The 16,711-nt window shown below is 38.6% G+C and overlaps 1 protein-coding gene across 1 annotated transcript in view; it reads left to right on the forward strand.

Annotated features, from left to right (window-relative positions):
• The window catches only part of EXT2 (exostosin glycosyltransferase 2), a 71,549-nt gene extending 55,412 nt beyond the window's left edge, over positions 1-16,137 (forward strand). Inside the window, exons 10-13 of the mRNA XM_008919742.3 lie at positions 5,598-5,741; positions 6,272-6,400; positions 7,595-7,677; positions 13,510-16,137. Coding sequence (XP_008917990.2) covers positions 5,598-5,741; positions 6,272-6,400; positions 7,595-7,677; positions 13,510-13,648 — 495 coding nt within the window. The 3' untranslated portion in view covers positions 13,649-16,137. The remainder of the gene's footprint in view (positions 1-5,597; positions 5,742-6,271; positions 6,401-7,594; positions 7,678-13,509) is intronic.
• The last annotated feature ends 574 nt before the right edge of the window (positions 16,138-16,711 follow it).

Consider the following 16,711-nt stretch of genomic DNA (forward strand, 5'->3'; position numbering starts at 1 on the left):
TTCTGCAAGCTGACTTACTTTTGTCTGTGTTGGTGCTTATAACAACTAGTTTTGAGAGTGATCTGATGGAGTCTAAGATGGCAGATCAATAATGTGCATGTTTTGTAAATCCTGGCTCCCTTTGCAGTTTGGTTTTCATTTTCATCAGGCTGTCTCAAAGTAAATAAAGTGACTAAGTGTAAGTAGTGACTTAGTCACGTAGGTGACTTGGGTAAGTAGTTCCAAATGAATCACTGCTACTGGCAAAGCAGGCTTGAAGGGCTTTGAAGTAGAGATTCAAACTGCAGCTGATTTCCAGCTGTGTCAGCCAGAAGTTGTGAGAAGCAGAACTTTGGTGTTTGTGTGTCTGAACTGTTAATTTTAACACCCTCAATGAAGAGTATCTGTAACATCACATATATTGAGTCTGGTCACTCACACAGTAAAGTGAAAACCAAAATGAGGCAAAGAAAAGTTGACATGAATTCCCCTGTAGTCAGTGTGATTAGATGGCAGCTGGGACTTGCAACTCTTCATTCCCTAGGATGAAGTCCAACAGGCCTAGCTGTTGGAGTGTGCTGGCTAATTTATTGGCCTTTGGACGGTGTGCCTTGGTTGCAGGGACTGTCTGAGTAACAGTCCTTATATTCAGTGTGTGGATGTAACTGTTTGGACATGAGATTGTTTAGTCTGGCAGACTGAAAACTATTGCTTTTGCAGTTTTTTGCATTTTAATATAAGTCCTATTCCTTTTTGACTCTGGGAATTCAGCTTACTACACAGTAATGTCAATGGAAAATTAAATTGCCTTATTGAGCAGATAGTTCATACAAACCTATGAGTGGTCTGAATCCTTATATTTTGAATTTGGCTTCCCCCCCTGTAAAATAAATGAATGGAAATGTCTTTGAATACAGAAGCATAGGGGATTATTTTATAAATACACAATTTTCCTCGTATAGGGGGTAGGTGATGTAATTCCTACTCTCTGGCACAGAAATCAGGGGCTGAAGATTGATCTTTTCTGGCCCTGAGTGTCTGTGACTTGCTTGACAGGCCTGAGCTGGCTCCCAGATGTTTAAATTGTCCTCAGCCTGTGATAATTTATTTATCTGTTTATGTGTGTAACCAGAAAAGTATCTCTCAAGCTCTTGACTCATTTGCAGGGGAATCCAGAGGGAACAGTAGCAGCATATAATGTTACTAGAAAGTTTTCTTTTAAAAGTAGGTCTGCTTCTGCTTTGGTCATATGAAGGGCTGGAAACGTGACATTCAGTAATTTTCTTTTCTCCTCCTGACATCCTTGAGACTTTACATTTAAACATGTGGCAAAACCCCCTCTGTCACAGACTTGTCTGAATGTATAGAGCAAGCCTAAAAAAAAATTCAGAAAACTTTGATCTCTGTACACTTTCAGCCATAAAAAATTATAGTAACACTCAAAGTGTCAGACATTTTTTACTTGTTAAAAGTGAACTATTATGGTACAGTGATTTATGACCTTGCATAAATCTATTGGAGCAAGCAGAAAAATAGTCCTTGAGTGCTGCTGTATTAAGGTAGCAGAAGAATACTCTTGACATTCTGACTTCGAAAAAAGTATTTCTGTTAAATTACATGATAAAATCACAGTCATGACTTGGGACACTGGAAAAAAACCTGTTAGAACTAGTCAATGTTTTTCCCACTTACCAATCTGTGTTGTTCAGAGGGAGTATCAGAGAGATCCAGGAAATGGAGCAAGTATTTAGACTATCATAATCTTAAAAAAATTAAAGCTGAACCATTGGCCACCTCTGAAGTGTTTGATGTTTGAGTGAGAGACTGAAAGTAAGCACTGTAGTGTTCCCACCTCTGCATCTCAGCTGGCCTTGAGGCAGATGACTTAGCATTTCTATCATCCTGAAAAATGGGGATAACAGGTTCCAAATATGAAGTTCATGAAGATTTCTTATCACATACTTATGCAGCACTTTGTCCTTTCAAAGATAAAGTGTTTTTATTACAGCAATAATAGAAATAATCTAAATGGGAATTACTGCTCTGAGTCCATGTTTTTTGTTCATAAAATGTACTGTTTGGTGCATTGCTAAGTTTGCATTTTTTCTGTTGAAAACTGGTCTTCTGTTAGTAGATTATCTTATTCTGTCTCAGAACTGGTTTTCAGTGCTTCATGTCTCTGCCATTCCTTTTAAAAAAATCTACTCTCTGTTGAATTGCATTTTCACTAGGCTGAAATTGTCATAAAGTTTGAATGGCTTCTTCAGAAAAGTTCTTTCATACCCATCTTGACAATTGAAAGTTTAGTTTTCAGCATTCCTTTATGAGGAATACTGTAACTCTTCTTAGCAAAAGAATTATCCACTGCTGGCCTCATTCATGGCTCTTCTTCAAACTGATGATGTTTTACAAATTGTGTGCACATGAAGCATCGCTTATCTTTTAATGGACTCTGTCTTTACATTTTGCTTTGTTTTTTTTCAGTAATAGCACAAACCGTTCCTTTGAGGACTGGGGGAGAATTAAGAGTGGATGGGGCTCTGGGAGACAGAAGGAGTACTGATAGGTTGGGGTTTCTTTCATTTCTAGAGGATAGTCTGTTTCATTCTTAAAATGTTGCCATGATAGCTTTAGAAATGCTGATTATTTTTCTGTTCATTAAATTGCTGAAGTTGCATGTGACTTAATAAAGTCTATTAAATTTAATGCATAAATGTTTGAGAATATTTTGTAAAAGGAAATACTTCTCTGTCCTTCTGGCTATGTGGAGAATGAGCTGTTCTGATGACACAGCAAAATAGCACAGAATAGTTGAGACTGTGAGGCAGAAATAGCTCTGGAGAGTTGAGACTGGAGGGTGTTTTAGCTGTGCTGTTAATGTCACTTGGGGAACTTGACTTGGAAACAAAATTACTATCATTTTCTCCTGGTTTTTCTTACAAGACTTTAGTGAAACTACTAAGTCAGAACTTCTGTTTGACATTTCATCTGGGAGATGCTTCGTCCAAAAATATTTATCTTCAGGGTTGACTAGCGGAGTCTTTGGAATGACTTGTCTGCAAAGAAGCATACCTCCTCTTCACTTGGCAATATGTTTTCCCTTGGTTGTGTCCCTTACCAGTATTAAATCAGGCCATCCGTCTTAGTCTGAGAAAGCTAATAAGTTTGCTGGCTAAAATGGAATGTATTCCTAACAGACTAATAAATTATAGGCAGCCATCAAACAAGAAAGTGGACTGAAGTACAAAATAGAGAGTAGTATAAGAATAATTACCACTATTTTTATTCTGAAAGCTTCCTTATAAGCAGTAGCTGTTTATATTAATTTTGGCACAAAGCATATGTATGGATTTGGGCAAAGAGCTGGATGGAGGTACTGGGAGCCTTTCCAGAAATTACCATTGAATGAGCTAGTGAAGCCAAACTTTTCCACTGACTTTGAAAGCATTACTTTTGAAAGGATTCTTTGTTTTAAAACACCTAAGTTATTTTTTAGATGCATCGAACTGACAATTTTCAGAGGCCAGAATCAGAGTAGGGTTGAGATTCAGAGTGATACAAGAAATCTGTATGAGTAATGTGCATTATAACTGGCTTTTATTTTATGTCATTTGGACTCCTGAAGATGACACTGAGGACAAAATCTAGACGGGATATGAATCTAGGGTTCTGTGTTGAGAAGGCACTGAAGCCCCTTTGGAAGCAGTAGCTAACTTCAATCTCTCTTTCAGCTGCCATGTCCTCTATAAGAATTTTTAGCCCAGTACAGTGCAGATCTGTGGTGTTCCGTCAAATCCTCTGTTGAGCCTCAGTAGCTTATGTGGTGGTGCCTTCCAACATCTTAATATTCAAGTTTAAAATTAAATCATTAATTTTTTGAGTTCTAGAGAGTGAGGAATAAAATTTTGAGTGTCATACATTTAGTTTTGTGCTATTTATTAATAGTTTTTACATCGTGTTAAAATAGATATCTCAAGCCCTCTCTGGCTTGCCTGCCAAAAGTCTGTATTGTTTTAATTAGCTGATGGCCCCAACTTGTAAGTGTCCTATGAATTCTCTTTCTTCAGTTCCAAATTATCTCTGCTTTCAAGAACCCTCTGTGTTGGAGCATTGTCATATCTAAATACTATCCCAGTACTTGTGCCCTAGAACTGTCTAGAAGGATTGATTTCTGGATAAAATTCAAGTCAAGGAGTCCGAAGATCTGGTTCCCATTCTTGTTTCCTGTATGATTTTTGGCAGGTTTCCTCATCTGGACATTTGAAATAATAACTGCTCTCATCATGGGATTCTGAAGCTGTATTAACTGACAGCAATAAAATGTGTTGAGATGTATAGATGAAAAGGTATATGGTAATGCAAAATCGTGGAAGTGTAGATGCAGAAGCAGTAACTTAAAACTGATTGTATTATCATATTTACTTTGACAAAATACTTGCATAGAGTCCTTATAGTCCAGGCCTCCCAACTGGAATGCACTGACACATAAAAAGTGCCCAAAGTGAACTGCTGATGAGGTGAGGTTTGCAGGATGGTGGAATACTTTCTTTACTGTGCATTCAAGTGTAGGGTTCCCTTGCCTTTTGTACAGAGAAAAGAGGTTGGCTAGTGGGATTATTGAGATGCTTTGTTCTTCTTGTTGATCTTGCATACACAATAAAATTTGTGTATCTGCTTGTTTACACACTACCAAACTAAACCAGAAACTCTTGTAACCTAACTGTATGTTGGAGAGTCAGGACTCATACTCTTCCGATAAACCTGGCAGTTATTTGTATTAAGCAGATTTTGAATAATAAGTCTGCAAATAATGCAGATAAATACTAACTTCATTATTGATCAGCAAAAATAAAAACTGTATTTAGCAAGCAAATAGCATTCGGATCCCTCCAAATAATTATAATCCTTTCTCCCTTTTCTCCTAATGCAAAAATTATCCACTATTTAATGTGGCCAGCATTGTGGAGAACTGAGGTTGCATTAATGATGCCCTTCTCCTTGTTCTTGTCTACTGTATTTGATCCTGTAGTCAGCTATAAAATAATGTATGGAGTGACAAGGATGGTATCTTGATTGTATCCAGCTGTCTGGAACAAGTCGAGGGCAAAGAGGCCTTCCATGTAGCAGTAGTTCCAGCCAAGCACCCACTAAAGAATACCAGAAATATTAAAATATAAGCCTTTTTTAAGCCGGTTCCTGTCAAAGGAAGCAGGTTGGTTAGATCCAAAGCCAGCTGTGAAAGTAGTTAGTTGTAGCCATATCTGCTGAAGTTAACATCAAAAGTTTCATTTTAATCATGCTTGGTTTTAGTTAGGGCTAAAATCTTTCTGAATAGTCATTTGTATTTCTCTGTAACAATTATTTTAGTATTGCATTAGTGGCCTTTTGCTCTGGGACATGGCTTCTTTGAGTTGTAGGGTCCTTCCACAGCAAGCTTGTGCTTTTTTGTACTTCTTCCAGGCAACTTTTTATTCCAAGAATTTGGACTTAGAAGAATTTAACTGATCTTTGCACCACTGTAACTCTGCCCTTCCAAAGCAGATGTGTTGCATTCACACATTTGCATTTGCTTTCTGTGCAGGCCTGGTTAGTAGGGTGTCATATCTTTTTCTCTTCAGGTTTGGCGTGAGTTCCCTGACAGGTTGGTTGGATATCCAGGTCGCCTGCATCTTTGGGACCATGAAATGAACAAATGGAAATATGAATCAGAATGGACCAATGAAGTCTCAATGGTGCTCACTGGGGCAGCCTTTTATCACAAGGTAATATACAACTTGTACTATACTAATGTACAATGTGAACCTTTAAAAAAGAGTTGTATGTGTGTCTGCCATTGTTCCATGAGTTTTATGTGGTGCTATGATTATGTTTTTTTACAACAGTCAGAGAACTGATTGCAGACTTTTCCTAAACCTTGTTCAGTTGCTGTGAAAACAACTTATTTGTCCCTGTATAAATAAGCATTATTTACCTTCATAAACTTACAGAACTCTTGCCAGTTTGCATGATCTGAAAGTAAATAGCAAATTTTGCAGTGAATGTAGCTTTGTAGCTAGCAGTTTAAGAAAAAAAAACTAATAATAAAGCAATTTGTGTGCTGGTCAGGAAAGGAATAATTATGCAATTCAGCACCCAAAATTTATTTTCTATCTGCTGAAGTAGTCCTTGGCTGAAGGCAGTATCACAGCAGTATCACTTAACTGCCTGCTGTTCTGTGACTGAAATATTTAGTCTTGCAGTTACTGTATCTTTATTTAAAATTGCCTTCTTTCTCTCTCCCTCTATCATGCAGTATTTCAACTATCTTTACACCTATAAAATGCCTGGAGACATCAAGAACTGGGTGGATGCTCATATGAATTGTGAAGATATTGCCATGAATTTTCTAGTAGCAAATGTCACTGGCAAATCAGTCATTAAGGTGGGACTTTTCTGCTGTTTAGCTTTACAGAATTTAAAAATGTGATGTACAGTACTTACATAAATTTATTTTGTGGGCCTCAATATATTACCTAATCTTCCTTTTTCTCTCATTTTCCCCCAGTATGATGTCTTGTTCTGCTTCCATGGAAGAAAAGCCCTTTTAGTAAAAGATTTATGCTAACTGGGAACAGAGAATTGTTTTTTACCAGTTGTTTCTGGTGGTTATTTTAGCCATCTAGATGAGGGATGAAAAAGATAATTTAAATGACAGCTGTACATACGTGTGTATGTCTGTACATGCCCACATACATATATTTTAACTATTTGAGAGCGCTAGAGCAAAGAAATTGCCAACTGTCCACAGCTCTCTCTATTGTGGCCTGACAACAGCTGATTTATAGGAATGTTAATTGCAAGAACGTTAATTGCAAGATCAGCTTTAAATGAACTTTTTATCCCTGAATTAATTTCCTGACATGTTTCGACACGTTTTCAGGTCTAGACATTCACTCTGTACATTCATTTCAAAGTGTGTCAACCTGGAATGAGATTTAGAGGCCACCAGGCGTTACTTCAATTAGCAGGGTCCATTTTCCCATCTGTCCATCATCATTTACTGGGACTGGTGGCTGCATTTCTTAGAATAGTCTTTAGAAGATAAAGTGTATGTTTTTGCTAGAAAAGTTTTTGAGCTGTATGAGGGCACAGCAGAGTAATTTGGCACCTCTGTGTGATTCGGAGAGTCTTGCAGAGTTTGCCAGGCAGCTATTAACTGGAGTGAGCAAAAGAGCGTCTGTTGGATTAACGTTACGGTGAAGTATGGGAAGCTATATTTCATCGCTGTTATGGCTGCAAGAACAAATGGTGTTTATACAGGGACCTTGGCAGTGAGAAAACAGTCATTAAACAGGAATTAAGGAGCTTGTCATCGCCACTTCTTTTCAGTTACAGAAGGAAAAAACCCTCCAAGCCGTTTTTATTGGGCCCCTGTGAATTTTGCAGTCAGCTGGGCCAGATGGAGCTGAATGGAGGAATGGAGTGGCTTTTTTTTTTTTATATGCCCCCCCCCCCCCTTTTGAAACAGCTCAACTTACACTGCAGGCATGTTCAGAGGTATTGCACTGCTCTCTGTGCAAGGAGATTAATGTCCCTTCTGTTGATATTTGATAATATCTGGCATGCCTTCCTCCAGGTGACCCCACGAAAGAAGTTCAAATGTCCAGAATGCACGGCAATTGATGGGTTATCGCTGGACCAGACACACATGGTGGAAAGGTGAGTGACCACTCTCTTTCTCTGATTGCCTTGTTCTGATCCCTAAAGTCTTATCCTGTGTCTCATTAAATTAGGATCAAAAATGCTCACTGACTGTTTTTCTGTAAATTACTAATTTTGAAATAACGTTGCATGGATTGTATTAGCATAAATCATTCCTACAATCAGTGATGTGTCACTGAAAAGTGGATTACTACAAAAAGGGACTTTAAAAGGGCACACTTTTTAGCAGCTTTTCTGTAAAGCTTCTAGGGTACATAGATGAAATTCAGGGGTTTGGCAGTACTTTCAGTAATACCACATCGCTGTTTACTGTGGAATATCAACTTACTAAGTATGATTTTTTTTTTAACAAGACAGTTGCTAGCTTACCAAAGAGCAGCAATATAATTTGAAGTGATATTTGTACATTGTCTTTTCTCCAAGGATTGTGAAGCACATTGCTTCCACTAATGAAGGGCGTTTGCCTGCACAATTACATGTCACAGTTTTTAACAATGGCAACGCTATTATATTTTTGTTAGAATTTAATTTTTAAATGAGGTACACATTGGGAAGGGCAGTGACTTTAGACTGAAATATTGAAAGTTTGTAAGTATGAGGTTTGCAATCCCTACTTTACAGCAAAAGGGCTTCCCAAGCTTAACCAAGACACAAAACTTCTCTCCGCATTACCTTCTGAATGTGTAAGATAAGAGATAGTTTCTTCACTTTTGCAAAGCTGTTCAACACCTAAGTTTGAAGTGGGCTATCTGACAATAAATGTGCATACTAGTTATTAAGTGGCATTAATGTGAGATCTAGGACTGACTAAAGCATTTCACTTTAGGTTTCTTGGGCTTTTGCATATCTCCTGCAAACTTGGGGGAAAATATTTGCAGCCATAGAATTGATGGGGTAGATAAGCAGGGGCATAATACTAGAAGAGGCCACCCGAAGAAAGAGATGGTTGGACTCGATGATCTTAAAGGTCTCTTCCAACCTTGATGATTCTATGATTCTAAGAGGTGACAAAAACAAAATCTGACCTGCATTTAAAATAGACCATTTCAGATTTGTAGCAAGAGGCATAAAGTGGTTATCTTACTAGTTATCATATTAACAGTGAGCTTTTTTCTGTCCTTCTCTGCAGAACTCAGTAAGTGTAAAGTGTTATGTGGGTTTTAATAAGGCTGGATTAAAACAAGGAGTATACAAGTCAGAAGTAAAACATACCCCATTAAGATCATAAAAATTACTCTGCAGAAAAATACTTAAGGAAGGGGCTAGAAGTTTTGTAAATCTTAAATATTAGCTGAAGGGGAAGCACAAGAGCATGCCCGGTGTCTGGCAATTCTGCACTGGCTTACAGGATGGACTACCTGAAGCCAGTTAAGCTTTCCTATGATACTACAAGTAGCATTACAACAACACATAGGAATTTTGGTCATGAGCTAGGTTCTCATTAAGGTAAACACTATAAAAACAGAAGATGAAAAAGTGCTTTTTGCTCCGAAGTGCATTATGATGCAGAGTAAAGGTCACGTTTCCATGTCTATAGCAGTTCTTGTACCCTCAGAGTAAAGTGTCATTGACAGTTTATTGAGAACATGTTTAAACTGTTGCTTTGCTTCTCTGTAGTTTCCAAAAGTAGAGAATACTGTGCCATGAGAAATGTTAGGTTGACTGCAAATCCACATGTTTTTATTTGCCCAGCCAAAGAAATACATACTGAAAAAGAGTTTGAGTGCAGGAGGATATCTGGAGAGAAACACAGTTTGGGTATATTCAGTCTTCATTTTGAAAATCCTTGATATCATACTGAAACTGCTTGTTCTCTACCTTCAATATAAGGGAGTTATTTGAAAATCTGAAAGAGATTTTTTTTTTTAATCTTCTAAGCTAGGAGTGGATAATAAATGATGATAACTCCTAGAGCAAATTTTCCCTAATTATCAGTGAGTAAGACTCTTGTGTGTATATATATATATATACACACACACTAGCTATATTCAGGGTCAGGAGAGAAGGGAATCCTTGTCATATTTTAAAAGAATAACTTCATACTGATAACTTCACGGTGTTGGGTATCAAGAACAATATCTGAGGTATCAAGCAAACAGCCATTATCAGCCTCACTTGCAGCTTCCCAAAGTGCCTGACTCCTTGTGTTTTAGCATTCAGAAATAGCAAGCAAGTAGTCTGAGCTAATTACTTGCCCAGATATCCAGGGGTCAACCTACTGTTTGTGAAACGAACTGTTTGTGAAACAAACAGTTTATCAGGGTTGTCATGTACATGCACAACATTTAGCATGAGGTTTCTGATTCAGAAATAGCAGAGAGATGCCCAGTAACTGCCTGATGGTTTTGTAAGTGGAAAAGGTTTGAGAAGTCAAACACAAAGTTTGTGGAGATCTGGCCAGGAAAGACATGTAACTAACCAGTTCTGTTGGGCCTTTTGACACATTCAGTAGAGACAAAGGAAAGATGGTACAGTTGAACTCTTTTCTCTTATTAAAAGATATTTTTTTTTTAGCAATACAGTGAAACATGGGAAAGCCAACACTGCTATTCTTCCTGCTGTGTAATTTATCTCAGATAAATAAAAGACTTTAGTCCCCAAGGTTATCAAACTCCATCATTAAAATACATTAATTGAAGAAAGCTTTGAACCAAGAATCCCCTTCTTGGCCTAGGTTAACTTTTACATCAGGTCACGAAATAAACTGTAGGAAGATCTCATAATCCCTGTATTTACAGGTATTATTTAAGTAGCAACGAGATTTCTACCTTCAGCATCTTTGCATCTGGCTCTCAAAAATGGAGAACTCTATAAAATGCAGTCTGGAGGGCAACTGCCTGTGCAGTAAATACAGCAAAGGGCTGAGCTGCTTCTGCAGCAACATTAACAGCAATGTTTTATTTAGGACATATAAATGTTTGTTATAGTCAAAATAGGAAGCCATTCCTTTAAGAGGCAAACTAACCAGGTAACAGTTGGCCAAAGGCTGCAGGTACAGAGTTACCCTGCCAAAAAGTTATTTGGATTATAACAGTGAGGAAACTGATTATGAGACACCTGAACAAACACCAAGTTCATCCAGTCGTCCAGGAGCAGTAGGGCTCTCAATTTCTGATTCACATAATCTTATTTTCTTGTTGAGCTGAACACAACTGCATGGTGTCAGCAGAGCAGGGAAAAACAAAAAGAATAATTCTTGTAAGTGAACATGCCTCTGTTAGTATGAATTTGCAAAACTATTGACAGAGCCAAGAAAAACACCTTCCCTCCATATTAAGATGACACATTACATTCACTTTGCTACCTAGCTTTCAACATTTAATGTTCTTGATATCCTTTCTGGTTTATATTTTCCAAAAGTGGCAAAGGCTTCAGAATTCAAGTGATTTAGTTCAGTGCAGGAGATGAAATTTTTGGAAAGAGGTGACTTTCTTTCAAACACATTTTGTGACTTGTGCATGACATTTCTTTCCTTGAAAATATCCTGTTTCTGATCTTTGAATTTGATGTTGATTTCCTGAGGACTAACTTTTCTGTTTCAACCAGAGTGTTTAGAACATACTAATTTTTCCATTTTTCATTTTTTTCCATTTCTTTATCAATGAAATGGTTTCTTGGTTGTTAAAGATACTATACTGCTATGCTTGAATGGATTTGCCATGAGAACAAGTTTGGCTGTAGAAGGATTCCATCTTGATATTTTCTAAAACCTCATCTTTGATTTGGGAGTATAACCTCTGGAAGGAAGAGGTCAATTTTGTCTCTGCTATCCATTTAGTTTTGTCTTTTGCTCTGAGGGTGCTGCTTAGTTCCGGTTGTGACAATGGCTGGTCTGATGTGGACACCTGCCTACCAGGCAACAGGCTGAGATAACTAATTCATTTCACACCGGCCACCAAACAGCTGTTACATTACAATGTCTTTCAGTCATTACTGGCAAAGGCAGGATTTGAACCAGTAGACTAGAAGTATTCTTGTATTCCAGAAACCAGTGAGGGCCAGCAGCTGTGCAAACTTCTCACATGCACATCTCCCAGTGCATCTACCTCCTTGCCTGTGAAGTTTGTGGGTTTTCTGCCATGAGACGTCTCCAATACACACATCATGGATTAGTTAGCCACATGTCTCAGAAGTAACAGATGATTTGAAAGTCTAACCTTACCTAAAAATCAGATTTGTTTAAGGTATCTGGTGTTGGGCATCTCCTGGAGGCAACAGAAACTGCTTAATGTTTCTGGAGAAAACAGTTCCTGCTCTCCATGTTACTGTAACCTCTCGGTGCCCAGAGCCCAAATCTCTCTCAGCTGTTCTCCTTGTTATTGCGGACATTGAACCTGGGTCTTCACTTCAGTCCTCACTGATGGCTCCTTTGCTCTTTCAGGTCTGTGCTGCCCTGGAGCAAACAGTGCTTATGACTGGTGTAGAGGTTACTTCCTACTGTACAGAGTTTCCTCTTACACTCTGAATTCCTTTTCTTTTGTTTCTTTTGTTTCTGGTCCCAATGATTTGAATCTGAAGGTAGGAAGGTATGAGATAGGAAGAGGTATGAGAGGATGGGAAGGTAGCAGAAAGTGAAGCATCTACATTTACCTGTATATTCAAGTATCATCCCATATGAAGTAGTTTTTGGACACTTTTCTCAGGCCAGAAAATGGCCTCAAGTATAACCATTATAGCTTGAAACAGCTATGTAGACTGAGAAATTAATTTTGAAAACCAGTTTTGCTGTCCCATCTACTTCAAAAGAGTGTTTGGGGCAGTGTTGAGCAGTCCCCATCACAAAACTGTCACACTCAGTTGCTGTGATTGACCAGGTCTGATGAGGAAAATTATCCTGGAGCCACAGTGACCCCCTAACCCTCTGAAGGGGTCGAGAGAGGGTGCAGTGGTTGGAGAGCAAGAGACCTGCTCTGGGAGCGCCTGCAGCATGTCAGTCTCTGTAGCTGAGTCAAAATACTCATTTCTTTTTTGTTTTCACTTTTGAATGGCAAAAGAAATGTGACCTGTTTTCTTGTAGCTATCTCAGTTATGTGTGGGGAACTGTTGTCATGATTCTTAGTATCTGAAGTTCTTAAAAGCTGGTTTATATAGTAGGCAGCTAATGTTAGAGGAGCACTAACTGGGGTGAGATGAACCAAGTTTTCTCTGCCTTGCTTCCACAGGTACTGTGCCTTTCAGTGAAAGAGTTAAAGGAACAATGTAAGGTTAAACATCTGTTTGATTGCTTTTTGAAGCACATGGCTGTTCCCTTCCACATTACTGACACCTGAGATTATTAAGACTGAGCTTCACCTTTAAGTTACAGTACAATCAACTCTGCCTATTCTCTGAGGCGTGTTTATTTTGTGGGAAAAGATAGAGCTTCTGAAGAAGCCTGAAAAAACCCAGGCTTAAATTTTTTTTTTAAGACCTCAGTTTTCACAAAGCCTTGGTTTTTGCAAAACCTTCGTTAGAAACCAAATAGACCCAACAGTGGCCCTTTAAGAGACATGTTGGCAGTTAATCTGTTCTGGTTTACAGCATGTACATTGCTTTAAGAATGACTGGAATTCTAGGGGGAGGGAGAAGGGAAGCTTTGACCTCCAAGTGCACATGTGCTGCTGCCAGCATCCCCTTGCTCGTCTCTGTGATTAAATGGATAAATCAAAAACCACCAGCTTCTTTTCAGTTCTCTCTGCAGTGAGGCTCTCTTTTTATTTATTAGTAGCCAGCATGGATTAAATACTTCCAAGCGCAAGAGGGAAGGTTTCTACCAGTTCTTTTGGTGTGGGATCTGGTAGCCAGCCCAGTTGTTGGGGTTCTTAATTATATTGCTTTCCCTTTCACCAGATCTGAATGCATCAATAAGTTTGCCTCTGTCTTTGGGACCATGCCTCTAAAAGTGGTGGAGCACCGTGCTGACCCCGTCCTGTACAAAGATGACTTTCCTGAAAAGCTGAAGAGCTTTCCCAATATCGGCAGCTTGTAGAGGCAGCTGTGAGACAAACCTGAGTGATGAATATGACAGCTGAAAAGGTGCTATAAGGAATATAAGGCCCCGAAGAGAAGAATCGCTAGAAAGTGGGAAGGGAAATGGGAATTAATGTTGTATTCTGGTATGTTGTCTTTCCCTTACTTTGCACAAAGGTATAATGGAAAGCTGAACAACTGCTCTCTGTTGCTCACAGAGGATTGAGTCTATTCATGGGTTCTCTCAAAAATGTCAGACACGTACTTTTGTCCAAAGGAGGATACGCACCTGGAAGAATAAAACAGAATCTTGCTCTCTATGGTCTCACTGGCATGATTCACCTCTTCTATCAAATGTGTTGCAGCTCTCTGGTTAGTAAGCATCCATTCATTCAAAGCAACTGTCTACAATGTAGAGCTGCTCTCTTTTGGGAGGAGCTTATTGCCTGTGGGCTGGTGGGCCTCTGCCTTTTTAGCTTTAACTGTTGGCTTGAGTAACTGTGTAACAAACATTTTCTTTTGCATTGTGAGACCAATGTTTATTTTTTTACAACATCACCAGCAAAAATTTTTCTGTGGTCATATGGATTAAAGGGCAAAACATTCTGAGTTAATTAAATTATTTTTATGGACATTGAGACACACAGTAGGTGGGAGGACAGTCTCCTTCAAAGCAGAGACCTGCAGGACATAACTGCAATTGCTGCGCCTCCTGCGTGAATCTCAGGTTTTCTGCTGCATCCATGCAAGACACTGACTCTTTGTCAAAACTAGTTGTATTATAAAAAAAAAGGTGTATCTTTAGTCTTTTTAATTTTTATATTTTCATTATCAGGTTACAGTTTTACATTTTAGCCACCCACAGGGATGAAGTATGAAGTAAGTGTTTCACATCTGAATCCTCTTCAGCAAGCAGTGTGTTGTACTGATTTGTAAAACACCTAAATTTACAGAAATTCCCAGTTACATCTTCAATGTGCAGGTATATAGGTATGTATGAGACACTATTAATGCACACTTACAAACTCCTGTAAATTAGTTTTGTTGGAAAAACTGTTGTGTCTTTACTTGTAATTTAAAGAACCTATTGCCACAGGCTGCCACTGAAACACAGCTTAGGAAGGCTTTTGGAGAAGATTTACATTTCTTAGGAGCATTTGAATTGTTTCTCAATACCGAAGTAAACCTGAATGTGAAAATTAAATGCAACAAAATTAGAAAGTTGCCTGGACTGCTACTCTTACCCTTGGATATTAAAGAGGATCCCAAGTCTGGCTGAGAAAGAAATCTCTTTTCTACCTCCACTGATACAATGTTTGTTACTAGATAAGGGTGATTTCACTGTCTTTTGAAACCTCCATCGCTGCTGGTTACAGACACATCCTACTGGATGGGCTGTTTTTCTGTTACACTGCAAGCAACCTTATTCCTTAGATTTGCCAAACCCCAAACAATAGGACAAGTGTTAGACATCATGGTTCACCCCCTCTCTTAAGCTGGATAGGCAGCAATGACAGAAACCAAATGAAAGTCAGGCTAGAAACAGGAAACATCTGCTCCTATTTGTCTCACCCCCACTAAGACTTATCTTATTGCCCAATGCAGTGGATGTGCTGTGAATGAAAATCATATTGGAACAATAGCTCTGAGGGGATGCTTCACTTCATAACCTCCCTGGGATGTGCCTGTAAACTGTATTGTCTGACTCTCTGGGAACGTTTAATTACTAGTAAATGTTTTTCACTGCAGTCTTTGTTTCGTTCCTGAGTTGCTATGGGAGAGAGTATTGGGGAGCTCAGAGGGATAGCTGTTGCAGTGACAACTGCTGTCTGCACAGTGGGTATTACAAGATAGAGGAAGGTTTGTTGCTCATTATTTCTCCTTTGCAGCCTCTCAGGTTCATTCACATGAACTTTCTTACTGAATCTACCTATTGATTTATGTCCTGGTGCTTGAGTATCATGAGATATCAGCATATTTCCCTTGAGAAGTTTATTTTAAAAGAGTAGCTGTGACAGTGCAGTAGTCAGTTTTGGCTGTCCTATTGGGGCTGATCTCAGCTTGGCAGGCCTTAGCAGTTTAACTGAGTTATAACATCTTCCTTACAGAGTCTTTCTCAGTAAGCCAGTAAAAAGTTTATGTTTTGCACAGTCTTAAAAGACACAGAGGATTTGAAATAGATGGTTCAATATTTTTAGATGTGGACAGCCAAACCAGCCCTGCTAAACTGATCTATAGTCTTAGGTCAGTAAAAAGGCACCAGGTCCTTGTGTCTGCATCCAAAAGCATCTGAGTGGTTTCCCCTTGCACAAAATGTCCAGTGACCCCTAACAATCATGTTTTGTCCTTTGGCCTTTTATAGGGCTAGATCATTTACATGGCAATTCATCTCTATTTTGTGCCAGGGAGAAAACTGGGTAATTGACTGTAAAAAAAAAAAAAGTAGAATTACCTACTTTCACCTCTGCATTTATGATTGTGATGTTCTTGATGGAAAATCTGTAAAGGTAAGATGTACCTGTATGTCCGATTTGGAATGGGTTTGTTGTCAATCTTTAAATTAAGATAATTTTTAACTTTTCATTGTATATATGATATCAAAAAAGCTTAATAATTGTCTATTAAAAAGTAAATCCAAGGAGTGTTTGTTGTATTTCACTTCTGGAGTGGCACAAGGAAACATGAATGAATTTAGAAGGAACAATTGCAGCGACAGGCTGTTTTACTACATAAATTTGTGTTAAACTTATCCACAATGCACTTTGTCAAGATCTGTCAATATTTTATCTTTCACGTAACTGGAGTATGATGGTTGTCTCTGAAGCAGAAGTTTGCTCTGCATGAATTCATCCCAGTCACCTTTTTTGGGAGAGTAGATGTTACCTTAATTTTCTGCTGAGATCTGACAATATCATTTACCTTGGAGAAACAGGGAACAGATCCTTTCTTTTTTTGCAAAGAGATACAGCAGATGTTAAAGAATTGTGCTTTTGAAAAGAGAGTTTTGGCTGACTCTTTGAGATTGGGTAATCCAGTGCAGTGGCAGCTCTTTGTTTCCAGAAGCCTGCAGCACTGTCCCTGT

Source organism: Manacus vitellinus, unplaced genomic scaffold, assembly GCF_001715985.3.
Source record: "Manacus vitellinus isolate BGI_N305 unplaced genomic scaffold, ASM171598v3 scaffold_6_pilon, whole genome shotgun sequence".
Classification (NCBI taxonomy): domain Eukaryota; kingdom Metazoa; phylum Chordata; class Aves; order Passeriformes; family Pipridae; genus Manacus; species Manacus vitellinus.